The 27,311-nt window shown below is 41.1% G+C and overlaps 1 protein-coding gene across 2 annotated transcripts in view; it reads left to right on the top strand.

The window, feature by feature from the left end:
- Positions 1-12,271, top strand: part of LOC148034997 (vacuolar protein sorting-associated protein 9A-like) — a 96,921-nt gene extending 84,650 nt beyond the window's left edge. The window contains exon 4 of one of the 2 annotated variants that reach the window (XM_087679911.1): positions 10,842-12,271. In XM_087679911.1, coding sequence (XP_087536037.1) covers positions 10,842-11,768 — 927 coding nt within the window. In that variant the 3' untranslated portion in view covers positions 11,769-12,271. The remainder of the gene's footprint in view (positions 1-10,841) is intronic. The other variant, XM_087679909.1, reaches the window with a different exon arrangement.
- Positions 12,272-27,311: the final 15,040 nt, after the last annotated feature.

Below are 27,311 nucleotides of genomic sequence, written 5' to 3'. Positions count from 1 at the left end.
GAGAGACCAAGAGATTATTGTGCTAGTTTGCGCGAAGATCAAGAAGAATGAAGGCCACCAAGCCCATTTGTACAGGAACCCTCTCTATTTCCTCCCTTCATGTTTCTCATAAGACCCGACACCTTGGTCTTAAGATGCCCTCATGTCATCCTCTGTATAGGTGCCTGTGCTTTTTTCCTTGCTCGAGGTGGACTGCTTAGATGGTTCCAACTATTCTTTGTGGTCATGCAAGGTGGAGTGTATCCTCAATACCTTCGACCTTTGCGAGTTTGTTTCTCATCCCATACCTCGTCCTGTGGAGAATCTTGTTGTTTGATGGATCTTGCTACCTCATGGGATTGGCTCAACTCTTGAGCTAGATTCTTTCTGTTTATGAGATCACATGATTCTGTCCTAGTGTATGTTTGTAGATTGAAGACTGTTGTGAAGGCTTGGAAGAAGCTTGTGTCTCTTTTTAGTATGCATTTCTCCTATTTTAGGCCCTTGCTAGTGCCTATTTGCTTCTAGACTGTTCAGAATGCCACCTCATTATTTGTCGGATTTTCCTATGCAGTTGGACTGCATTTATTGCAGCCCCCGGGTTATTTGCAGCAAGTCGGCTGGCCAGATTTAGGACACTTTTTGCAGGTCAGCCAGATTTGATGGTCCTCCGCTATTTATAGCTGGCCACTCTTCACTTTGGCCATCATCTTTTGCACATTGCTCCTTCGACTTTGGCATCCTCCTTCGTCTCTAGTGCTGCTGCTGCTGCTGCCATCATCATTTCCAGCCTGATCTAGTGCTCTCCCTGACGCCTCAGGCTGCGTGCAGGGACCGATCAGTCCTCCCTTTGTATTCAGCATTCATTTTCAGTCAGTGCAGATTTCTTCCCTCTTATTCTTGCTATCTCTCTTTCCTTCTCATTGTGTTCATGTTCCTTCTTCCGTTATCTCACATTTCTTGTTTTAAAACATGGAAAAGGGAACCTCTTAGGTGGCCCTAGTACAAAAGAAGTGGCTGGGGTGCCTGATCCACTTTCTCATTAGGGTCCTTATCCTAAGTTTATTAGGGTTTTCTCTATGACCTTGGATGGTGTTTCCACTTTGCCTACATAGACATACCCTTGAATTTGATAGTTTTGTCTCAATGCATTAATTGTTGGTGCTTAGCTTTATCAGTGTCTCTCATTCTCTTTACTTCTCTCTTATTTAGTGACTGCCCCATGCATGGAGGAGGTGTCCCATCCTGGTCCTTGTGTTTTAATCGGCTGACATTTGTGTGTTGTGGTCTTGCAAACCGATAAGCAGTTTGACTGTAGTGGAGGTGCCTTGCCTCAGTCTTTGGATGCCATTGGTTGATTCTTGTAGTTCTGGCAGTTGTCCCTACACTTTTGCATATTTGCTTCTACTTTGTTATTGTTGGATTATGACTGTATGTTGCTGCTAGCAAGGCATAGTAGCAGGAGATGGGCCCCTGGGAGACATCTATTGTCCCTTCCATGACAAGGAGACAACCATTCCATGGGATGCTTGGTTGAAATGGAGAAGGGGATGGTTGGCAGTGGTTCCAACATGCTGCCCTTCTACATTCAGCACTCTTTCAGCTCGATTGGTGGTTACAACACTTGGGATCCATCTCCAGTGGATGTCACACTGTGACTACTCCAACTCCCTCAGCTTGCTCCCATGAGAGCCATTGGCTGTTGGATAGCTCTCAAGTGGAGTGAGCATCTTGTACATTCTTTCCATCATTTACAGCATTGATTCATTCACTTCAGAGTTCTCTTCTTTCTCTATTCGTGTTTGTGTTTTTGCGTTTTGTGTTTATTGCTTTAATGTTTGAGTTATTGTGTTTTAGTCGTGTTCGTACATATTGTCACTTGTGTTTTCTCAGTGCAAATCTTCACATCTTCACATGTATCCTATCCTCACAGTTCAAATTGCGAACTGGCTGAAAAGGTTCAATCATGCTGTAATGAGTGCCTTAATAGGTTCGTAATGATGACCCAAAGCATGCATCTGTTGAGCATGTGGAAAAGTCCTAAAAGTACCTTGACTAGAGAGAGCATAGCCACTTGAGAAAGACCTCTCATTGCCGAAAAGTTAGCTTTCTTGGTTTAGCAAGAGGCAGAGGATTAAAAACATTGCTTTAATGCAGACTTTCATTAATAAGTGAATCACCTTCAGTTTTAGGCCTACCAGTCCATTTAATATGAGGGAGGGGTTCTTTCTAGCTAGCAACCTGTTTGGTAGCAAAAGGATATGTATAAATAAACCCTTGGGAACACCCCAAAATCCAATCCTTAGCATGAATGATCCAGTTATCAAATGCATTCATATGGATGTTGGTGCACAAAGTAGCTAACATTTAGAACAAGGTTGCTATTCTTCAGTTAATTGCTGGAGTGCTGCCAATTTGCGTGCCAATACATGATAATGCATGCTGAGAACATTCAGTCCGCTGTGTGGTTTTTAGGAAGTCCATAGCAAAATGTTGAGACTTTTCATATGCCTCTCAGTTTTATAGAAACTCCATGGCCATTGACATGAAATAATTAAATTTCAGCTTTTGAACACATAATGAGAGTTTAAAACAAAAGAAGATATGAGCCACAATAGTGGATTGAATGATTGGCAAGTGAACATGCCATGGCCATGTAAGTAATGTCCAATAGTCACATTTGACTCACAGTTTATTGTGTACCAAGCTTGATGTTTGTTTTGAGGGTAATATTCCAGCCAATAGGGTAACCCAAGTGGCTAGAAATCACATGCATAAGGAATGTCATTTGGCCATAACAAATGACAAAATCTTCACATTTAGACAAAGTCGTTTAGATTTTCTGAAATTGACCCTTAAACTTGCAGCCAATCCAAGGTTTCCATGCTCTCACTAGAACCGATGAAGGTGACACATTTAACAAATGTTATTAGACTAAGTAATTGCTCACATATGTAGTTGCCTTTGTATGATGTATGGACAGGTTTGTACCGTATGGTACTGTACGAATTCTATGTGATTTTCGGCGCATTTTTTGCACCTATCATGCGGACAAAAACTGGTTATGCAGCACAATTTCATTCCATTTTCGCTAGGGCTCGGGGCATCATTTGGCAAAAAGGGACGGGTTGTGGACTTGGGGCTCATTTGCACACTCTCTCATGTGTCAGTCTCCTCACGGCTCATCCCCATCCTCTTGTCTTCAAGCATCAACCTCCCATCCCCTCCCTCTTTAAGCATCATCTCCTCTTTCCCTCTCCTCTTCCCCTCATCCCCTCCCTCTTCATTGTTCTTCCAAGTTTCCCCTATCCCCTCCCTCTTGAAGCATCATCTCCCCACCCCATTCCTCTTGGGTCTTCAAGCCTCTAAAGCGCTCACTCTCTCCTCTTCCTCCTATCCCCTCCCCTTCAAGAATCATCGTGATTGCCGATCGGAGTGACAAGTCTCAACTCTCTTCTCTCCATCGGGCCTTGTCTTGACGCCTTGGCATCATAACATGCGAGAAGCATGAGGCCTTCAACTTGCATGCCATCCATGTGGAGAAGGACATAAAGGAGTCCAACTAGTATTGCGGGAAGCGCCACATAAGCGGTGCGACTTGGCTTCTTCAACATCTTTTTAAGATGGGGGGGGGGAGGGGCAAGTTGTTGCATGCAAGGCAATCTCTCAACACATTATTGTGAAGGAGATTCTCGCTAAGATGAGAGGGGGATCCACTAGAGGAGGAGAAAGTGGCGCATCAGCGACTGCACCTACACCTATGTCTACTCTTGAGGAAGCCTCAAATTTAGGCGTATCTTCAACTGATGTGGATGAGGCCTCCACCATTGGTGGTGCTGTCTCCACATCAGCTTCTAGCTCAGGCATTGGCAAAAGGCAAAGATTTGAGGCTCACGTGGCACCAAAGAGGCAATCCTCTCTCTCTCAAGCTCCTGCTCATATGGTTGGATTGGTTGCCTTTCTCAGAGAAAGGCAATGATAAGCAGACATTGAGATTGCACGCACGGTGATTGAGTATAATCTTGCATTTAATGTCCTAAAGCATGAGCAATGGAGAAAGTTGGTGAGGACCATTGCCAATGTGGGCCCATGTGAAGGACGGAGCGGTGCTACATACAATGATATGAGGACAAAGAAGATTGATGAAGAGAAGGAGAGGATTGATAAAACCCTTGCTCCTATTCGAGCCACATGGACAAAATAAGGTTGCTTCATTTTCATTGACGGATGGAGAGACTGTAGGAAACAGGGCATCGTCAACATACTCGTTTCATGTCCACTCAGCACATATTTTTTTATGGGCTGTAGACATTGGCAAGAGGGGAAGCAAAACGACCAGCACATTCATCTACCACCACATTCGGTAAGCTATCATTGAGGTATACATTGTCTTTTTAAATTTTAAAGTTGTTGCTTTCATTGTTATAATTTTTAATTTATATTCCCCCAAAGCTTTTCTTATTATAATTTTGAATTTGTGCCATGTATGATGTGGTTGTAGGTGGGCCCGTCAAATGTGGTGCAAGTTGTTACTGACAATGCATCCGATTGTCGGCGCATGGGCCGTTTGCTTGAGGCCAAGTTTCCTTTGATAGTGTGGACTCCATGTGCAAGTCATTGTTTGGACTTGCTCATGGAGAACAATGGAAAGCTCAAATGGGTGAAGAGGGTGGTGCATTGATGTTGTCACCTTCTTTACGGTGAAAATGAAGGTGCTTGCGATGTATCGCGAGCATAGCATGCTTGAGTTGAAGAAGCCTTCCTAAACTTGCTTTGCTAATATGCGGTTGCTGTTGGAGCGTCTTTATGAGGTGCGGTCGCTACGTTCGCTCGACGGTGGTGTCTACTCTATGGAATGAGTGGAACGAGTATGAGACAGAGGAGGTGATAGCCATGCAGGGCTTGTGCCTCCATGAGTAGTTTTGGCAAAGAGTCCATGGGATCGTGATTGCTGTGACTCCCTTTTATAGGGTGTTATATATGAGTGATTGTGAGGGGTCCACCATGGGCCTTCTTATTTACTTCTTTAGAGTAGTATTGGTGGAGATCTGGGCTTGCACGTTAATTACAGTCATAGTGTGCACACAATTGACATAGCAGAGAAGAGATGGGCATGGATGCGTAAGCCTATCCATCGATTTGCAGCACTATTACATCCTCCTACAAGTCTCTAGCAGCCATGGATGATAGAGAGCTACGTTCTAAGGAGCTTGCATGTCTCACTTGTGTGGTCCTCGTGGATGACCACAATACAGTTTTAGAGGAGCTTCGATGCTATGTGGATCAGAGAGTGTATCTGGCTTTTGCTTAGTGAAATTTTGGGGCTTTTGCTGAAATTTGTGAATTTTGGTAAAATTGATGTGTGAAATGCACTTTGGGGACATTGTGATGCAATCTTGGTGCAGTAGGAAGTGTAATTCATATTTATTATCTCCCACTTGTGAGATTTTGAAGAAATTACAGAGAATTTCGGTGGTTTTTTATGTGTTAGAAGTGCTTTGGGGCACATATGTATGCCCCAAAGCACTTCTAACACATAAAAAACCACCGAAATTCATGGTGCAGCAGTCTTAGTGATTATTTGCAGATCTGGGATTGTTGCAGATGTATTTCTGGTGACCATTTACGTGTCTTCGGTTGTGATGCTTTTGTGCATGTTCCTATAGATCAGAGCACTAAACTAGACATGAAATCCATTAAGGGCATCTTCATGGGATATGGAGATGAGGAGAAGATGGGTTATAGAGTTTGACTTCCTCAGGGCAAGAAGATAGTACGCAGTCGAGATGTAGTATTTAATGAGGCAAAGTTGCTGAAACATGTGACACGTGGTGACCTTGAAGGTTAAATTTCAGCATGAATAACCAGCCATTCAGCAACCATTAGTTGAAGATTGTGTTCCTTTTGATGCTGAAAATGAGCAGCAACCTATTGTGCTACAGCCAGAAGATAATGGATAGCAAATAGATGCACAGGATGGAATAGAACAGCAAGAAGAACATGCTGAAAACAGGTTATAGCAGTAAGAAAATGCTGAAAATCAGCCACTAGGTGATGGTGTGCACATACTTGAGGATGTAGGCCCATTGCTTAACAATACAGATCATTGGATAAGAAGGTCTACACGCCTCAAAAGGCAGCCATAGAGGTTTCAGCTCCATAGCTAAAAAGCTTAAAAGCTTTATCTCAAAGGTTAAAAAGCTTAATAGTAAGCTTAATAAGAAAGCTTAGCCACATTGAATTTTCCGCCTGCGGCGTCAGTATGAACTGACGGCCGCTGAATCTGTTGAGGGTGTCCTGAAGTCCACGAAATCCACGCTTGATCAATAAGAGCCTTAAGCTCTTGAGTCCCCCAAGTCCACTAAGCCTCCTTATTCTTGCAAGTCACCTAAGTCACAGAGGTCCATAAAAGACTTATTCAACAACTCCCATAAAGGCAGTTCATACGCAGAAGCTTATGAACTCTTTGCCCAAGGATAGAAAAGCTATCCCTAATAAATGGGTTTACAAGGTGAAATGTATTGATGGGAAGCCCAAGTACAAGGCATGCTTGATTGCTAAGGGCTATACACAAAAGGAAGGCATAGACTTCCAGGAGGTTTTTTCACGAGTGATGAAGATGAATATGCTCCGTGTTTTGTTTGCTCTCACTACATCCTTGGATTTAGAGTTGGATGAGAAGACTGCTTTTTTGATTGGTGACATGGATGAATAGCTGTATATGAAACAGCTCGAAGGTTTTGCTATTCTAGGGAAAGAGCATTTGGTTTGTAAGCTGAAACGTAGCTTATATGGGCTGAAACAAGCCCCTAGATAGTGGTAAAAAAAGTTTGATACTTTTATGCTCAGTCATGGATTTAAATTCAGTCATACAAATCATTGCTTATACACCAAAAACGCAGATGATGGAAGCCTTATTGTGCTGGTCTTATATGTGGATGATATGCTGATTGCACAAAAGCATAAGGGTGTTTTGAATGCTCATAAAAGGTGGTTGAGTTCAACCTTCTCAATGAAATATTTGGGGACAATTGAACACATTTTGGGCACGTGCATTAAAAGAGATAGAGCGCAGTACTTGTTGTTTCTCTCACAAGACAAGTACATTAGCAAAGTACTTGACAGGTTTAATATGGCTGATGCTAAGCCTCTTGGTATGCCTTTACTGCCACATACAAAGCCTAGCAAAACTGATTGCCCAAAAGATGATGCAACTGCCAGTGCTATGAAGGGCATACCTTACGTATCAGCTTGTGGATCTTTGATGTATGCCATGGTTGCAACTCGCCTTGACATTGATCATGCAGTGGGAGTTGTTAGTAGATTCATGTCTAACCCTAGTAAACCACATTGGGAAGCAGTGAAATGTATCTTCAGTTACTTAAAAGGTACAAAAGAGAAGTGTAATGGAAAGGGTATACTAGAGTTGTAGGGATTTTGTGATTCAGACATGGTAGAAGATCTTGATACTAGGAAATCTACCAGTGGGTACGTCTTTACTTTGGCTGGTGGGGCTATCTCTTGGTATTCAAGGTTGCAGAAAATTGTGGCACTGAGTACTACAAGCGCTGAATATATTTCAGCCACAAAAGCTTCCAAGGAAGCTATTTGGCTTGGTCATTTGTTAAGGATTTTGGTCTCTCTTCACGTACTCTAGTGGTTGGTTGTGATAGCCAGAGTGTAGTATGTTTGGTTAAGAATGCCATGTTTCATGTACGTACCAAACACATAGATCTTCGGTACCACTTCATTCCATAGGTCTTGGATGATGGTCTTGTCACATTGACTAAGGTCAAAACCCAAGATAACCGTGCAAATGTTTTCACTAAGAGTCTTGCAAAGGCTCATCATGAGCATTGCATTTGATTAGTGGGATTTGGCTAGCTTAAAGGTACCACTTTGGGTCTTTAAGTGGGAGGTTGTTGGGTGTAAAGTCCCTTTGGATGTAAAGTCCCTTAATCTCTGTGTATAAACTTACAGGTGTGAAAACACCCTTATTTGCACCCTAACATATAAATACATTTTATTCTTTGTGTATCGTGACAAGTTGGTATACTCATCTTGGGATTCTCTCTCTCTCATACTTAACACTGCTGTTGCTCCACTTTTGACTCCCATTCCACTGTGCACTCATCCCAATAGATAGTGAATGCATATACGTCATGATCTTTTTTTAAATTAAAAAAAGCAAAAGCATTGGAGAACAAAAGGGAGATGAGTAGGGCTAACTCAGTCCTTTTTTCAACAACTTATTCACCTGACTCATTGTCTCCTTTTGTTGGACTGCACTTACCTTGTAGGGTGGCTTATTAGGAGGGCTACTTCTAGGGATAAGATCTATGCCATGATCTTCCGGCCTTTCAGACGGTAGTTGCCTCGGTAATGATTGAGAAAAGCAATCATCATACATTTTCAAAAATGACGTGATCATTTTTTAACTTATACATGTTCCCAACCTTTTTATTATTAACCTTATTCTTAATGAAAACCAAGTATACTGAAAGGTAATTTTTAATTACTTTAGAAATAACACTAGTTGATACAACATGGACAGATCTTCTTTTAATTTTACATCCAAGGTATGGGCCTTGCCCTTCTGCTGAATAGTAATCACTTTAGCATGTGAATCAATCATTGCATGCATATGATAAAGGACCCGCTTTTGGTCAACGACCACATTCTCTCCTTGCTGTCCATTCTATAAGCCTATTCCAAGATTAGGCATTGCATTTTCCCCTTTATGATGTGGATCTTCAGAGTGAGAAGCATCATCACTAGTTGATCCCATCTCACTATAAGACATACTTGCTGTAAATGCTACACTGAACACAATTTCAGCACTAGAGCAAAGCTTCTGATCTTCAATGAGGTGTCTCAAGCCCACCAAGTCAAGGGAAATGGCGGCATCTTGCCAATGGAACCATGAAACCAACCTTCCTTCTCGGAGTGGGTGGTAATGACTTGATTATTCAACAATTACAGCAAGCATAAAATTCACATAAACTGAAAATGCAAATGTTACCACTTCATCTTGGACAATGGACAGCTTGCTGGCCCTAAAACTAGTGCCTCTTGTGGTATATCTTTATCTTGAATTGCGGTTTGGATGGGATATAATGACATTCCTTGAATCTCCTTGGCTCCCCAATTGCCTCTTGCTCATAAATGACCAGCAAGCCTTCCAACCAAATTTTCCTTTGGTTTGCTCAGGGATTGGCCTTCAATCGTGCTCCTTGGGTGACAAATTCAACCCCAAATGTTTGCAAGCTGAATGGTGACTTGAATCTCTTGAAATTACCCCAATTTCAATGATCGAAATTCAAGTCTCTAGGCCTTTAATTTTTAAGCATACTTTTTGAGATTAAATTTGAATTTCTACTGTAAATTAGGATTTATAGTAGAGATTAGTCAAAATCTTCACCTCCAATGGCTACTCTTGCTGGGAATTGCTGAGGAAGGATGAGAATAGGTTGAAGAATGAGAGAGAATGCTGAAGAGAGAAAATTCAGACCTCCATGGCAAGAAAATGGAAGAAATCAACAGTTGACCTTGTATACACAGCCATTTATGTAGTCTCCATTGATGGAATACCTTTGAATATGATGTTCCTTGGCTGAAACAGCTCTCAAATTGTTATCATCTATTGTTGTGGTCTCTTTTGGGCATGTCACCAGCTCTTGGAGGGTCTCTTGTTGGTTGGAAATGGCTTTGTGAAATAATTAACTTGTACCTCACATGTGCGAGTCACATTTGCATATTTGATTAACTTTTAATCAAATGCTAAGCAAAGCATTAAAATTTCATGTCCTTGTGACATTGGATCTTTGGTAAGGCAAAATATCCGACTCCCTTGTAGCCACATATGAAGATTGTATTTCATTTTCTTAGATTTTGGGGCTTTGGCACAATTGGGTCACATGGAATGCCTTCGTCTTTGATTTTGCCTGCGGGTTTAGAGTAATATTACTCAGCTCAAGGGTCTTCTCCATAGGCAGTTGGATCTTATTCGCATGCTAGCCTTCTCTCTAGGAAGGATTTAGTTGTGTGGCATATGGCAGTTTCTTCTGCTACTCTGCCATGACTCATGTATTTCTCTTGTGATTAATATAATTACTCATTGTGGGGGGGAGAGAGAGAGAGAGAGAGAGAGAGAGAGAGAGAGAGAGAGAGCATTTACGAAAAAAAGAGAGAGAGCATGTTTGTGGGTTAATAAAATAAGTATCTTACCACTAGGGTAACCGCTTGATTACAAGAAAAAGAGAATGTTTGTGTCCATGTGATTGGGTCTTTGGCAAGGCAAAATTTTCACATCTTGTGCAGCTGCACATGAAGATAGTGTTCCAATTTTTGCACTTCTAGGGTTGTTGGCATAACTAGGTCATCCGTAATGCTTTTACTTTTGACTCACATTCAGGTGTTCAGAGTCATACTTCTCGAGTGAAAGGCCTTCTTCACTGGCAGCTTGATATTGTGCAGCATGCAGAGCTTCTTCCCCAAGAGGATTTGGTCTCACCGCATATGGCAGTTTCCTCCATTGCTTTGCTGTCCTTTTAGTTCATTTATGACTCTTGTACCTTTTCAGTAATTAATATAATCACCCTTTACTGAGAGAGAGAGAGAGAGAGAGAGAGAGAGAGAGTTATATTAATGCCTACAAAAGGCCAAATCGGCCTATGAGACCAAAGTGTTACATCTAAAAATTCAGGGAATTTTTCCAAGTCCCAAAATAGCTGTCATCTAATGCTATGACTAACTAAATGGAAAATAAACAATAAACATTCCATAGCTGATGAGAGAGAGAGAGAGAGAGAGAGAGAGAGAGAGAGAGAGAGAGGGAATGAATTAATGCTTTTCTTGTCCAGGCCAATCCACCTCAGCTCTATTCGAACCTCTTGTATATTCAGAGGTATAGGCATCATTCCAGGCTAGTCTCTGAAGCAGCTTATTTTTATACAAACCTTGTTTCAGCTGAGTCATTCATTGCAAATTTAGATGCAAAATCGATATCTATGGATGAAAAGGAGTTTGAAAGGAAGATGCAGTATGCAAGGGAATCTTTAGATGGGCATGGACATGCACCTGAGCTACCATCAGAGCAGACCCATGTGGAGCCCAACAGGGCATCAGAAATTCAAGGACCACCTTCTCAGAGTCGCTCTATTGCAGGAATTGGTGCTACGGCAAGTATATCACTGCCAAAGTTGCAGGCTGATGGATCTAGTGCTGTACTAGAAGCCGATAAAGCAGGTCATCTTGCAAGAGAATTCCCTTTCCTATATGCCAAAGTTGGAGATTTGCAGGTTGAGGACATTGAATCGCTTCTCAATGATTACAAAGAATTAGTTTTGAAGTATTATGCTCTTTGCAAAGCAGTGGAGAGTATAACACCAGTGAAGCATGCCAGTGGCAACTTGAAGAGTAGTAATTTGGCAGGTGCAATTGATGGACGAGGTGAAGAATCACTTGCAAATGCCTCTCCACAAAAGGAAAAACCTACGGACATGGACCATCTAACAGCAGAATTAACAGAAAGTAGAGGAACAGAAACAGGAGACCAAAATGATATGTCCACCAGCAACGATGTATTTTCTGGTCTGTCCATTCATGACAACTCTGAAAAAACTATTGACATAACAGCAGGCTCAAATACTGAAGTGAGATTTCATGCTTCATATCAGCAGTCAGCTGAGAGGATGGAAGAGAGCATTAGCTCAGGGGAAGCACTTAAACAAGCAAGTCAGGATATTGTGAATCAAGCTGAAATGGAAAGCAGCAAACATGAGGTTTAGAAATAGTTATCATTCTTTTTTAATGAGCTCCTTCAAGCATCATATGTACACATCTTGTAACAACATGCATAATTTAGGAAATGACTGCAGGATGATTTTTTCCCTGGACCATGCATGAACATTTTAGGGAGGTGAAGTGCTTGATTTTCAATTGAAGGGTGTGGGTCGTAATGAGTTATTGAGCATTCAATTTGCACAATGCCATTAGAGTTTCTAACTGGATCAGAGGGCAATCAATAGGGTATTGTGTAACATTGTAGAGCCAAAACCAAGTGGCTAGGCTGGCTCATGTTCTGGACTCCTGACACACTAGGTGATAAGGGTGGATAGATGAAAGGAACATTGACAAATCTTCTTGGGACGGCATATGTTCACCCGATCTATCTTCTGTAGTAGATCATTGGTAGATGCAATGTAATGAGATCATCAAGAGGTATTGTAGCTTTTGCAAGTGCTGGTAGGGAAGGCATCTTTCTTAGTTGTTTAACCATTGATGCACGGAATTTCTTTCAGAAATTGTACTGATGTCTGAATAGTGGTAGTTGTTGAATATCTAACTTGATCAGTGTCTAAATAAGATGAATCAAACCAATGCAAGAATGTCATTCCCTGTTTGAAAAAAAGATCCTACCTGGCTCCTTTCGACAGTCCTCGATGTTTAGTGTTGTGCTAGAAGATCTCGATCCTAAAAAAAGTCCCATCTATGGTACAAGGGCCAATAGAGTGTCACCAAAGGCTCAACGCCACGGGAATCAATTCTGGTCATCCAACTCATCTTCTGCTGTTGAAATGAGGGTCCTGGAGATCGAGAGAAGCTGTAAAATTGTTCTTGCCTCAAACGGTGATGGCTATTGTAATTTCCTGATCTCTCTCTCTCTCTCTCTCTCTCTCTCTAATCGGTAAGTATGTTTATTACAAAGCATTGAACGTACAAGTCACACGACTACCAAGTATAGGCGGTGTGATTGAAGAGATGGCAGCAGCGATGGAGCCGGATCGTCTGTGGAGAAGACTTGCATTGCATTGGAAATTCGGGTCTCAAGGAGCCATTGGAAATTGCGCAGCTGCAAGTGGAAGACATTCGTCGGATGAAAAGGGATGGATTGTATTGAGCCAATGCACCATCATTTTCGATTGGCCAAGTTGTGCGCTTTACGGGAATTGTCCTTGCATGATCCTTGATAAGCAAAGACGTATCTTATTTGTAGACGCTCGGCATGTTGTCAGTCCATGTCAGGAAAGGGTTATCAGATCAGTAAAGAAATTGAAATTGTGGCCTATATATATCATGGTATCGTTTAAGCACACATGAAAATTCTTCAGACTAAATAGCATGATTTTAGGGTGTTGCTTATGAGCTTTAGCCCATCAACAACAGAGGCCTAGTCAAGTCTTGCCATCTTAATCAAATGGGGGTGAACTCGTTATTTTACGTTCCAAGAAAACATTCTAACATGACCCAAACTTCCAATTGATAGGGAATTTGCTAATCGTAGATTGTCTCGTGGATGCCAAGAGGACTTCTTCATTAGCTACCTTGAGGCTTGAATATGAGTGGTGTAAAATATCATGTTTTTTTGAAAGAACCTACCGATGGTAACCTAGGTTGTATAGTGCATAATATGGGATCGATATAATATAGAAAACATGTGGCTATTATATGGTGATGCTTAAACATATAGGGTATAATATAGGATATGCTATCAAACATCCATTATCATATAGCATTAAGAAAAGGATTAGAACAATCATTCTTTTGTATTAACAATTATTCCATTTCCTTATAAATTTTAGGGTTGAACAATACCCAATCTTGTCTCATTAGTCTTTGAGTTGAGAAATTGTAAGGACAAGGGTAAAAAAAGAGAGAATATATATTAATTTAATCAATTTATGAGATTTTTAAGCCATAGCAATAATTTTAATTAGTGTAATTAGTTAAAAATTAACAGATAAAAATAATCTTATTTTAAAGAGTGTATTTTAACCTTAAGATATTAAAATATTTTTTCAAAATTAATTTATTTGAAATTAAAATATTAAAATAGCAGTAATAATTACCAAATAAGCAAATGACAATGATAATGAGTCAACGAGACTTTTAGGATATTAGAAGCCTTACTTGATGAATTTATCCTTCACATAGACTTGTTTGGGATGGGATGAAATGTAGTACCTCTACTTGATTAATTTATTCTTCAAGTAGTCTTGTATGTTCTATTAAACTTTGGAGATAGGTTTGTCGACTTTGAAATGAGGAAGGAACGTAGAAGAAAATTTTAACTACTCTAGAAGAAGTGAGATATAAATATTACATGATACATAAAAAAAAGTATAATGTAGCATAAAGCAAGCGATAAAACTTGAAATATTCAAATGGGTGTTCTATATGGGCATATGATTTGAAAGGTGAGGCTTCATGCATTAAGGAGTATCTTTAAAAAATTCAAAGGAACATAGTTGCTTGCACTAATCCAATCTAATGTAAAAGTCTTGTTTTGGGAGTTTTGGAAGAGTAATAAACATAGAATTGAAGAGGTCAAAAGACCATACATCTAATGTAAAAGTCTTGTTTTGGAAGTTTTGGGAGAACAACAAACCTAGAATTAAAAAGTCAAAAGGCCATGCATTGACCTTCTTGAAGAAGTAGAAATAGGAATTGCTTCTAGAGTTGAGGAGTTTGATGAGATTAGTGCTAGACATATTTTAGTTGATAGTGGGGCAAGTTGATTTCATGCAATAGGTTTTTTAATCTAATCTTTGGTAGATCTAGGTGGTATAATATCCTCTCATGCAAGATAGAGCTCACACCAAGAATGGTTGGGGATATGCTTTGAGATGTAAAATAACTTAATATTACATTTGAATTGGACAAACTTTGTAGCATTTGGTATTTCTTTTAATGCCATTCGAGACACTATTCATAGTAATTTGGATTCACTTTGCTACATTATAACAAAAATGTGCACACTGAATACTTAGAATCAAAACATATTTTTGAGACACATCTAAAAGATCAAGTTACGTATTGTAAGCTATTAACTAATGTGGTCACTATATGTCCAAGAAGCTTAAACTCATAATTCAAAAATAGCATAATAATAATAATATAATGTAAATACATATTATTATACATTACACTTACTAGATAGATTCATCAAAAGATTATTTATACTCAATAATTCTTGAGAAATACTAATTTATTTAGTTTGACCTCATAATCTACTCATGGTAATACTAAACATATTAGTTCCCTACCATCTATCTACAAGCATAATGCTACCAATATCACATGCAACACTTATGTATATTAATTCATGATTGTGCAATAAATAGATAATGGGAATTGATAAATAAAGAAATCTATAATCATCTTATTATTACAGTATTCTCTGTAATATCTATTGCACAATTCCATGGTATAAGTTGATTCTTATCACATTCTTAGCCTTATAACTTTCTTAGAAGATTGATATATCTCTTTGAGTAAACCTCGCTCACTTTGTAGAAAGTATTTTTGAGTGGTCCATAGAAAAATTGGGAGGTTCAAAGAATGTCATCATCATCATCTCAGATAATGCTTACAATTGTAATAGTGTAAGTGAACACATAATGGCCAAGTATCTAGGGATTACTTGGGTTTTCTGTGTGGCTTGCTCTTGTAACTTATTATTTAAAAAAGGAAACTTGTCATTCATTCAACCTATCTTATCAAATGCCAATCATTCATGAAGTTTATTAGAGAACATCAATGCACTTATGCATTATTTTGATAATATTGATTTGAATATATGAATTGATGCATAGACATTTATTAAGACTAAGAAGATTGATCCTCAATCACTCCATGTGGAATTTTGGACACTACATGATTCTATAATCATGGAAGTTGGGACTATGATCATGCACCACACGAATCAAGACTATGTTTATTAATTACTACATCATATGAATTGACAACATGATTAAAGAAATTGATTAATAGATGAACCCATGACCATGAATGAATCAAGTCTAATTAATAATTACTACATCATATGAATTGACAACATGATCAATGAAATTGATTAATAGATGAATCCATGACCATGAGATAGTAAATAAAGACACATACAAATACCATTATTACCAATTCAACAACATGAATTCAAAAAACATTGCATGTATGCATATTCCTTAATGACAGCATTGCATGATTTGAAATGACTTGATGAATGGGTGATCATTAATCACTCCATGTGAGATTATTGATACTACGACTATGATAATTGAATCCAACGATATGAACGTCCAAAGATGTGAATATTAATTCAATAGCATGAATGGAATGATCAATGCATCTTTGATACCCTATGCACAATTAATGAGACTTCATTCAATGCAAAATATTATACAAAATTCCTTGTGTGGTCAATGTGGTGAATTGCAAGCAAGGCTGTGAACAAATGCAAATTTCTCTACGGATTGAGAGCATGATTGTCAATTACTTTAATCCATGAACTATCTATGCAATCTACATGATTACATTTGAATTGAATATATGAATTCATGCAGAGACATGCATTGAGTCAAAGATGATAACTTTAATAACATGACTCCCTAAGGCTCAATGAACTGGCGATCCTTAATCACCCAATGTGAAATCTTGGACACAACATGATTCTGTGATCATTGAAGCAAAGGGTATGATAATGCATCATATAAATTGAGACTATGATAAATAATAACTTTGCCATATGACTTTAAAAAATGATTAATGAAATCCATTAACAAATGCATCCACGAACACTACCTGGTAAACAAATACATAAATGTAGACCATGATAATCACCAATGCATTACATGAAGTAGATACATCAAGATTGATTTAGAAACTATGTCCTTGTGGAACGAACATAAATTAAGACCATGACCACCACCATCAAATGAATCCATGAATTGACTATACAAGGTACATGATTGCATTTGGAATTGAATGTATCGATTGATGCGTGAAAATTCATCGACACTAAGACAATTAATCCAAGAATATGAATCCACATGACGCAATGAATGGATGATCCTTAATCACTCCATGTGAAACTTGAGGCACTACACGATTCTATGATCATTGAAGTAAATGAATGTATGAACCATGCAACACATAAATTAAGACCATGATCAAAGGAATCATTGCAAATCAATAAATTGCAATCGATTGATGTTCGGCGCAGTCATCGTCATCGTTTAATTGGATATAGACATGCAGAAGTGGAGAGAATTTCAAAAGCATGTAGACACGTATCAACCTCTGACATCATGTTGTTCAACAGACATGGGAGAAAATCATGTATTCATGCTAATATTCAATAGACACACAAAGTTGGGGGAGAGAGATCGACAATCGCATGCAAGCCTAATGCATCATGCACAAGGGTAGAATGAAAGTGAAGTTGATCCTCAGGTACCAGCGCGCGCGCGCGCGTGCACAAGGACTCTAAAAAACTTCCTATATACAATTTTTCTCTTAATATAATACCTAGTTAAAAAACGCCACTCAATCTAGGATGCACTTCGATGTACTCAAGCTTAGCATAGAGGATACATGTTTGGGGTTTATTGTCAAGGGTTTAGGGATATAGGATTTAGGGTTTATCACTTAAGCTTTAAAGTCTAAGGTTTAGGGTTTTTAAAGGGCAAGATAATAAATGTATATCTTAAATCTAGAATGCTTAAGATGCTACTAATAGTTAAATTAATATTGAGCTAGCATTAGTCTTATCTAATCTAGTATTAGTTGAACTAACATAAAAGCCAAATGAATAAAATGTCACAAAGGTAAAAGTAACGACAATTAAATAAATGTAAATCAAACTACTATTGGTTTAACTACTAATATTAAACTAGTATTTGTCAAACTTCATGCACATGGAAACTAATGTTAGTTAGCTTTGATGCTAAAAGAGCTTTACTTAGAAACTAGATATAAACTAACCCTAAGAGCATAATGGGCTATCATTACAGTAATATAGGCAATAAATTTGGACAAGTTTATACTATATTACTATCAATAGTGTATCTAAGCATGTTAATCAACATGTCTAATGTTCATTAAATATGTGCATGACATGATTTTATAGACTAGATTGAACAAAATAATACAACAAGCAAATCAATAAAAGATAAAATTTGAAACATCGACATAGTAATCCAATTAATAAAAAATTACCCACATTTACTTTTAAAAAAAGAGAAAGAAAATTCTTTTTTCCTTCTTCCAGCTTGGCTATACACCCATGGAATGGTCCTTCATTACCCCTCCTTTGAGCTTCTCTTTTGAACTATGAAGAAAAAGGAAAAGAAAATCTTGTTTATTTCTTGAAAGTGAGGATGTCAAGAAGAAGAAGAAGAAGGATGGGAAGAAAAAGAAAATAAAAAATCATAAAAATTAACAAAAATAATATTTCTACAATGATACGAGAACAAAGAAAAATCCATTATTCTTCTTTGAGTGTGCTTGCACACTGCACACAAAAAGTCCTTCAATAGCATATGAGGGTTTTGTTATCCCTTTATGCAAGGTACTTAACTTTCCTAGATCAAGGGAAGATAAACTTTAGTAATTGATTCAATTTCTTATCCTTAACTACACCATCTAGACATTACATACATTAATTTAGTTGGTTGTGTAAAGTCACTCTAAGGTTATCTAGCCTTGGATCCAGCAGGAACTCCTGCAACTCCTACCGTGGCAACATTACTACAACTTTGAGTTATAAGCCACTACTTCGCCTATGGGTATTTGGTGCAACATGGCCTCTAACTTTAATAACGTTGTCTTTTCCACAAGAATTGATGGTGGTGACAACCCTACTTGCATCTCCAAAGTTGACATGGTTCTCATGTTCACTCCATCTTGCCTAGATCATTGCATTCTTTATTTCCAAGGCTAATTGATATTTGTGTGATTAACTTTAGTATGTCTATGTTGGCTTGTGTGATCGATGTGGTCCTATAGAGCAATGATGTTCCCAGTGAAACCTAGGAACGTTATATGCTCTAGGGTAGCATTTGCAATGCTAGCTACATCAAATATATCCTCCTCTCTAGTATTAACAATGTGATTGATGATCAACTCAACCTATGTAGAGGAGTGTGTTTGGCACTAGTCTTGCTAGCATTAAATCACATGATGAGATGCATGGCTATGCTTGCATCTATTCAATGAATGGCAAGTGCAAGTTTTAATGAAAATTTAAAGGTGCTCACGAGTGCAATTTTAATATAATTTTAAATGTTCTTTTACATCCACTTTGTTTGTTATTTTTATGCACTAACATTATTAGAAAATAGAGTGTGAGACTAGAATAGTGAAAGTGAAAGTGATATAGTAATGGAGAATTTCTCTAATATAATGTAAGAAAATAGAATGCATGAATATAAAATGCATACATGAATGCTACTTACTCTACTCTATTTCACTACTCCTTAAGTAGTTACCATTGAGTGGAAATGTGAGTGGAAGGTAGAAGCACGAGCTGAAGTAAGAGAAGCAAGAGTTGTGGCTGATGGAGTAAGAGAGAAATAGAGGGAGACACCATATGTGGGAACTCCAATAGTCACAATGTGTGACTGGCCTTCCCTTATTCAATAGCCATTAAAAGAATCAAGATTGAAGTGAAAATAATGAGCGCATAGTACCTGCACTGTATAGTGTGTGGATACAGTGTACAATGAGTAAACGTGGTAGACTAGGCATAAGCACCTTTGCCTCCAACAACCTCCTAGTTAAAGGAAAATGTGCCTTAGTGAAGAGTAAAAGAACAAAGAGAAAATTACAACCTGTATAATGGACACCTAATCTATGGAATGAGCGAAGAGCAGATTGAAGGTGTACATGGCAACAAAGCCGAAGACTCTTGTACTACCTAGAGGGAGTATAAAGAAATCAAGGCAGATCTAGAGACTCTTGCACCTAGGGGGAGTATAAATAACCCAGGATAGATTGAACCATCATGTGCTGAAGAGTGGGTCTGAGCGCGAATGTGTTGAGCTCGAATGTGTTGAAGAGTGGGTCTGAGCCCGAATGTGCTGATGAGGAAACGACTTGGGTTGAGGAAAGAAGTGAAAGGGGGCTAGAAGCCTTTTCTTTGGATGGAACGGATAATGAATCGGATGATGAGGGTTATTGGGCTGAAGAAGAGGAAAATGAGGCCATGTGGCCAACCTTTGATGAACTCGTGAGCCGCAAGTCTAAAGAAATGGCCGAGTACATGGATTTCCTTAGGGCAAAAGACTCCTCGTGCGGGGAGGATAAAATGACAGCCAAACCTAATGTGGAGATGGATGACAAGGCCAAGTGGCTAACTCTTGAAGAACTCATGAGTCATAAGTCTAAAGAAAAGGCCTCGTGTGTTGTAAAGGCCAAGTGGCCAACTCTTGAAGAACTCGTGAGCCATGAGTATAAACGAATGGCCGTGTTTAAGGTTGAGGTGGGTGAAACTCGTTGAGGTGTGAGTCTAAATGAATGTGTTGTTTATGTTGAGTTGGGAGATGAGGCCAAGGGGATGGGGTGTGTTGAGGAACTCATGAGTCACGAGTATAAAGGAATGGCTGTGGGGTGTAAAAAGATGTATGATAATGAGGTAGTGGGCCATGAAAGGCCAGGTGGTGTTGAAGAGCTTCTGAGCCACGAGCCTAAACGAACGGCCAAATGTGTTGAGATAGTTGATGAGGCCGATGGGGCCAATGAAAAAGAAGAGAGATGTGTGGAGAACAGGGCAGAAATGAAGGCCCAAACTGGGGAAGGGGATCAATTTGATGATGTTTCAAACCACAAGGGGAAGGGTGAGATGACCGAGTCAACCCTGGAGCCACAAGAAACCGAGTGAGCTAGCAAGGGGAAATGTGTGTGCTTCATCACAATGAGGTGCAATTTTGCTCTTATGAAACTAATGGGGAAAGAGACAGTGCTATAGTGGTTGATTGCGAGGGAGGTGAGCCCTCATGCAGCAAAGAAGATGGGGGTACTGGGGTGTCCCTAGTGTGGACCAACATCGACAAGTGGATTTTTTGGAATGAGACTCAAGTTGCAGAAGTGCAGGATGCTAGGAGTCTTGTGCTGCGGATGAGAGTATCGTTCAAGGAATCTTCTTCACCATCAAAGTCTACTTGCACATTCAAGCCCATTTAGGTCTCAGGACCAAAGGGATGCAACTTCTTAGGTGACGCTATCATGGTCGGATGGCTTCATGGTGGAGCTTAGTAGGTTGTGCAAAGGCTTCACCCTCAAGCGATCAAAGACACATCAACTTCGGTGAGGGGCCCAAAATAGTTGCCGGGGCCAAGTGTGAAGGCTTGGTCTCAACTCAGAACACAATGCTTCATCTCAGTAATGAGAGGCCGGTGTTGATAGCCAAAGAAATGGACTTGGTTGTGAGGGCAAGGTATGTGGCAACCCTACATATCAACTTGTATAAGCTCTTATGGACCTACTTGTAGAATCAGGCCAAACAGGGCTACTTCGAGGTGGGCACAGTAAGGAAGATGACCCTAACGTTGTAGGCTAGAAGGTTTGATGGTTTTCATCAAACTCCTCTAACCTACACATGGGTGATCCAGCTCAGTCTGACCAAGTAAGGCCTCTTAATGCAAGCCGGTGCAATGTGGAAACTTGATAGCGATGGCCTCTGCATCCATTTGCGAATCATCGAGATAGATTGGCCGGAGAGGGTCAACACTACAGTTTTCAGCAAGCAGGTGCAAGCAAGTCTGATCTAGCCGAGACTATTTCCTTTTCCATACCCCTTCTGTGAGGAATGGTGCAAAACGAAGGAGGATAACACATGTGGGGACAATGGACCTTGTAAGGAGGGTACGTCGGCATGTGGCTGTGAAAGTAGCTAGCACACACTTCACTAGGATAGCCTCGAAGATCCGTGCCAGATAGAGCACTTCAAGAAGAAGGCGAACAATACATGCGGGGAGAATGGACCTCGCATAAGGGCGTGTCAGCATGCAACTTCAAAAGGAGTTTGCTAAAGGACAAACTGCCCTAAAGCTTAATTCATGCGTTTATAGTTTATAGTCCAACGTTTTCCTAAAACTCCTCAAAGGGAGATCCCTTACACATTGGCAATGCCACGATCACACACATATGGAGGCACTCCACCGACTAATAGTCGGAGCCCCACTGCAACTCTCCTACATCGCAGGGATTGGCCCTTTGATGCGCTGCTAGACATATAACACAAATGAGCACAACCTCCTCTCAAGGTACCAATATTTTACGTTTCAGGATGTACCATTCCTCACCACACTTTCCCCTTAGGACCCAACGACTAACCTACAGCTTAGGATATCCTCTCACGCTCATCGTTGGTCACAACCTAAGGAAGACAAGTGCCATGCATCCAGGAGGTTTTTCTGATACCTTTTAATTATTATGCTTAATGCAAATCGTGTATGACTATGTGCTCAGACAAAAGAAAGATCAGCATCATGCATGGTGCAAAATATGACTTTGGTAGTCCTTTCTTATGAGCAATCTTCTTTTGAGGTTTAATGGTCTTTTTAGGCTTCAATGATTGAAATTCACAAAGGCATCCCCAAAGATCCGTGCCAAGCAGGACACTTCCAAAAGAAGTCGGAGAACCAAGGATGGTAAGGCCAAATGGGATTGCGCTTTTCGCACTAGGTAGCATGCGGCCTTTACAAAGAGATGGTCTATCGCATAAGGAGTTGCCAAGTTAAACCCCCCAATGCAAGCAAATCCGCACATGTCTTAAGTGACGAAGGCACAATGTGGGGGACTTCTCGACGTGGGTGCCATGGACATGACAAGGAGGGCAAAGCGATACGTGGCTATTCAGCGCACATCCACATCTTCTTTCAACGAGGCATCAAAGAATGATCTGACTACCAAGATCCTAACAGGTGAAGTAGGTTGCGACATCAACACCACGTTTTAGCATTGGTACATCTAATAGGGTGGCGGCATTGCGGTGTGGCTTGTACATATACTTGAGTGCATAACTAAGCAGGGCTGCTCATATAGTTACATTCACTTTTTTGAATCCAGGTATGAGTATTGGGCTTCTCCTTATATATAAGAAACTCTTAGTAGTGCCATAACTCGAAGTGGGCTTTGAGTTTTTTGTAGGGGGTGGATATAGTGGAGGTACCTTTCTCTTGAGGCATGGCTCTCCAGGTGCGTCGCGGTGGCATGGGGCTGTAGTGTGTATCACCTGGGCATGGTTAGGTGGCTTGGGGCTTCCACCCGGAATAGGTGAGTGTATTCAGTGGGAGTGAGGGGGATAGGTAGTCTTTTTGTGGGGTGAGAGGTGAGTGGGGTGTTGACTCATAGTGAAGGGTTCAAGTGCCATGGGAAACTCCTTGTCCTTCGGGGGCAGATGATATGGTGGACTATTGAGACACATCAATGTCGTGTTGTGTCGTGATATCATGTCATGTCGTCGACCTCCGTATCATGTTATTGTGTCGTGTTGGGTCCCTAGTCCAAAGGGCAAGTTGTGACGTGCTATGCCCGTGTCGTGTGTCGAGTTGGGGTGTCATGTTGAGATCGTCCAACCCCTGACATGCATGATAAGGGCAAGAGAACGGCACAAGACCAAGAGCTAGCCGAAGTCAAGATGGAGCTAGCACGATTGCAGGAGTTGGTAAACAAACCCACTCGACTGCATGTCTAGTGTGTGCATTGTGGAGGCAACCACATCCCTGCTGAGTGCCAGGATCCAAGATCCAGGCCTTATGAAAATTGCGGAAGGTTTGGCCACAACACAATGCATTGTCGATTGCCAAGAAGGTTTCCTTACGCACAACAGTACAACTCACCATACTACAGAAATAGGCCGCCTAACTTCTTTGAAAGAGGAGCCCCATTGGCCCTTCCAACACCTAATGATGCAAAACCGGCCATTCCTAGATTAGAGATCAATCCCATGGGCATACCCAAACCACTTGGACCCTTCGTGACACATCCATCGAGTGATGCTCCCATCCACTACGTGGAAGAGCCCAATGACGAGGAGTCATATGTGAACCCTTACATCTCATATGATGAGGGTAATCTGGTTCTCATGGATTATTGACTAGTGCCGGTGATGGTGTTAGGGAGGGGAAGAGGCAGAGGTTTTTTAGGACCAACCCGCCGCATGTCATGACATGCACACAAATGCGGCAGGCTAGCATATCACTGCTTGTGCCTAACAACCTAGACGCTTCCTCAACAGGGAAGAAGAAAACCAATGCTAAGATCACTCTCAAAACTGATGGAGAGACGATGCTAGTGAGTGGTAGGAAGGTAATTGATGTTGAGGCTAAACCACCACTCCGAAAACAACAGAGAAAGGGAGTGCTAAGGTAGGGGGGTACTCTCACCCGAAGCACCAATTAGAAGCGATTGAAAAGGTCAAGGAGTGGGTAAAGGAAGCCCAAGAGAACCTGAAGGATGCTGAGGCCATCATAGAAGATGGAACTGAGGATTTCTCTAGTGTGAGCACCCTAGTCTCACCCTCTCAACCAAGGTCAAGAGATGCACCTATGCCACAGGCAGCACCACGCATGAGAAGCTTAGGAGCCACGGGCCAATAAAACACCCAAAGCCAATGGCCTAGAGGTGTAGTGATGGAGGGGAGACAAATGATGAGTAACCTCCTCACGAAATTAGTAACCACCCCAATAACCCTAAGCCTAGGAGACTTGCTTAGGCAGCATCCGATGCTTTGGCTAGAACTGAAGCACTAGGTGGAGGAACCAATTGAGCAGATTGCTGCTGCAGACCTGCATGAGCATGATGCAATCACATAGATAACGAGCTTGAAACTGCACTCAGTGCCTAAATATCCATATGTAAATGCTTTTTGGGAGGGCATCAAGATGCACGCTGTGCTACCTATCTTGGCCCTAAGAGACATGACCTAGAAAGGAATCGTAGACACGGGCATAGGGGTTAGTGTCTTGAGCTGCACAGTCTTGCAGGCTTGGGGAAACCCTCCCATCGAGACTGCTAGGTTCAATGTTACACTCACAAATGGAATGAAGGTAAGGCCATTCAGAGTTTTAAAGAATCGGCTTGTGAAGATTACAGGTGTCCAATACTCTGTACACTTCATTGTTATGAAGGGAGTGGACTACGACATCCTGCTAGGCCGGCCCTAGATGAGAAATGCATGAGTCATCGAGGACTGGGGCAACGGTCTAATCTTCTTAAGGAATAAGAAAGAAGTAGTAAGGGTGGAGATGGATACCTGGAAGACAACACCTGTTGATCTTGATGCCATCTCAGCCATAGTGAGGGGTGACATGCAACCAACCACATCGTATGGGCCGCTGACCAAGTATATCCCCTGCGACCTTGAGGATGAGCGAGATTGGATACATGTCCTTGCAACCATCGATCTCCCATTCTCAAACGATGAGGAGGAGTATAAGCAAGCCGCACAAGCCATGTGCAAGCCAGATGCGGAACACTCAGTACCCCTCTGCATGATGGCAAGGAGTGTGTGTGGTTGGCCCAAACCTGTCACTTTCCACATCCCAAATAATAAGCTAGAACTTCAGGAAACCCTAGAGTATTTTACAGGCAGATTGGAGGGCAATCCTTTTGCTAATATCTTGCCCCTTAGAGACCTCCTGGGTGAGCACAAGTGGAAGTGGACCAAAATTCACGACCTGAACTTGCTATACAATTGGGCTCTAGTCACACTGACGAGAAAGAGGCTAGAAAGGAGGACCCAAGAGATGACGAGCGGTCAGGGAGTGATAGTTCTGACAATGAATATGAGAATTGTTCCTTCATCAGTGAGGAGAGCGAGGAGGAAATGGATACTATGGAGTATGATACTTATGGAAGGGAGATAGAGCAGATAAGAGCAGACTTTAGGCCCCAAGAAAGGAATGCATATGAGATCAAGAGAGGAGTTATGAGATTGGATTGTGATCGCTCTTGGTTGGAACACATAGGGGCAGTGGATTATGAGCAGGCTGAAATTGCCTAACCACCAGTGGTACGTGTGTTTAGGACAGATGCACCTATTGAACTACGACCACCCAGGGAGACTCCTTCCTCTAGTGAGGGCTATGAGTTCAAATCAGAGTCTGAAGTCAGTACGGAGAGCGACCCTGAAATACCCATGCCATCCAAAACCAAACGCACTAAGGGGGACTTGCCATTCCACCTAAGGCACAATCGGCTAAAGGAGGAAAGAAAGAAACGAACAAAAGAGTCAGATGCAGAATGACAAAAGATAGGACCTACCCAAACGCTTCATTAAGTTCAAGAAGGGTGACAGAGTGGTGGTTCGACTAGGAGCAAAGAGGCAGGGCCAGACCAGCGAGCCTATTGAAGGACTCGCCAAGGTCAAGGAAGTCAACCTGGCAGGGGAAGGTGAGAAGCCTCGACCTGTATTCATAGTAGACGACCTGACCAAGGATGAGGAGGCTAGCCTTGTACCTTTTATAGTGCATGCCATCAGTAGGGCGGGCAATATCAAACTTGAAACATTGGAAGGTGAGGGCACATGCTTTTTCAATGGTAGTCGCATGAAGAAGTACCACCCTCCCACACATCCTTTACATGAGCCCCCTATGATAGAGGCCCCTGTCAATGTCTGTGTCACAACCATCATCGAGATAGAGGATGATGAGGAAGTTGTTGATCCATCTTATTTACGAATCACGGCCACAGCCCAAAAGACACATTCTTTTGATGCTTTGATCGATGAGGGAGCTGACGTCAATATCCTAACCCATGCTCATTGGACCCTCATTGGTTAACCCCAATTCTAGCCAGCTAACACTAAACTTAGCCCATTTGGGGGAAAATCCTATGCACTCCTTGGGAAGTGCAAAATCATTGTCTCTATTGAGTCTGAAAGTTTGCCAATCATCTTCTATGTGTTGCCCAACACGAAGGAGGCAAGCAAGGCATCATTGCTAGGGTGCACTTTCAAAAAACAAACCATTGTTATGTCGATTATGACCTGCAGTGTATCCACCTCGCCATAGGAAATATACGCGTCGTGACAAATTTCAGCAAGGGCAGTGCGGGTCCCTCCAAGACCGCCACTCCACCAATAGAGAAGACCATACCTAAGGCTAAGGAGGGGGGTCGTGATGTGTCACACCCCACTCATCCCACAAAATACCACCCCACCAAACCCACTCCTAAGGTTAAGCAACCTACATTTCAATGGGTACCAACACATCAAGGCAAGCCTTCCCACAATAAGCAAACGCAACCCCGTAGACCTAGGAACTCTCATGCAAAGCCTAGAAAGCAGCCTAGATGCCAAAGCCATAAATGAACCCTTAAGCCGCGATGGGTCCTCATAACCCTATTACGTGCTCAAGGATACTATTAGGGAAATAGCTGGATCTGGGTGCCCAAGACATCAGTCCTTAAGAACAAACCCCTTACACAACTTGTGGCCACACTTGCTTCAAGCAGCATGTTCACTAAACAACCAGCCAAACCTAAGACCCAAGCTGTCAAATCTATGACAACCACCACAAAGGCCGAAGCCCCAAAACCTAAGCCCATCT

This window comes from Lygodium microphyllum, chromosome 6, assembly GCF_053477565.2.
Source record: "Lygodium microphyllum isolate KBCC chromosome 6, Lygodium_microphyllum_v1.1.10, whole genome shotgun sequence".
Classification (NCBI taxonomy): domain Eukaryota; kingdom Viridiplantae; phylum Streptophyta; class Polypodiopsida; order Schizaeales; family Lygodiaceae; genus Lygodium; species Lygodium microphyllum.
This window is presented reverse-complemented; position numbering and strand designations above follow the sequence as displayed.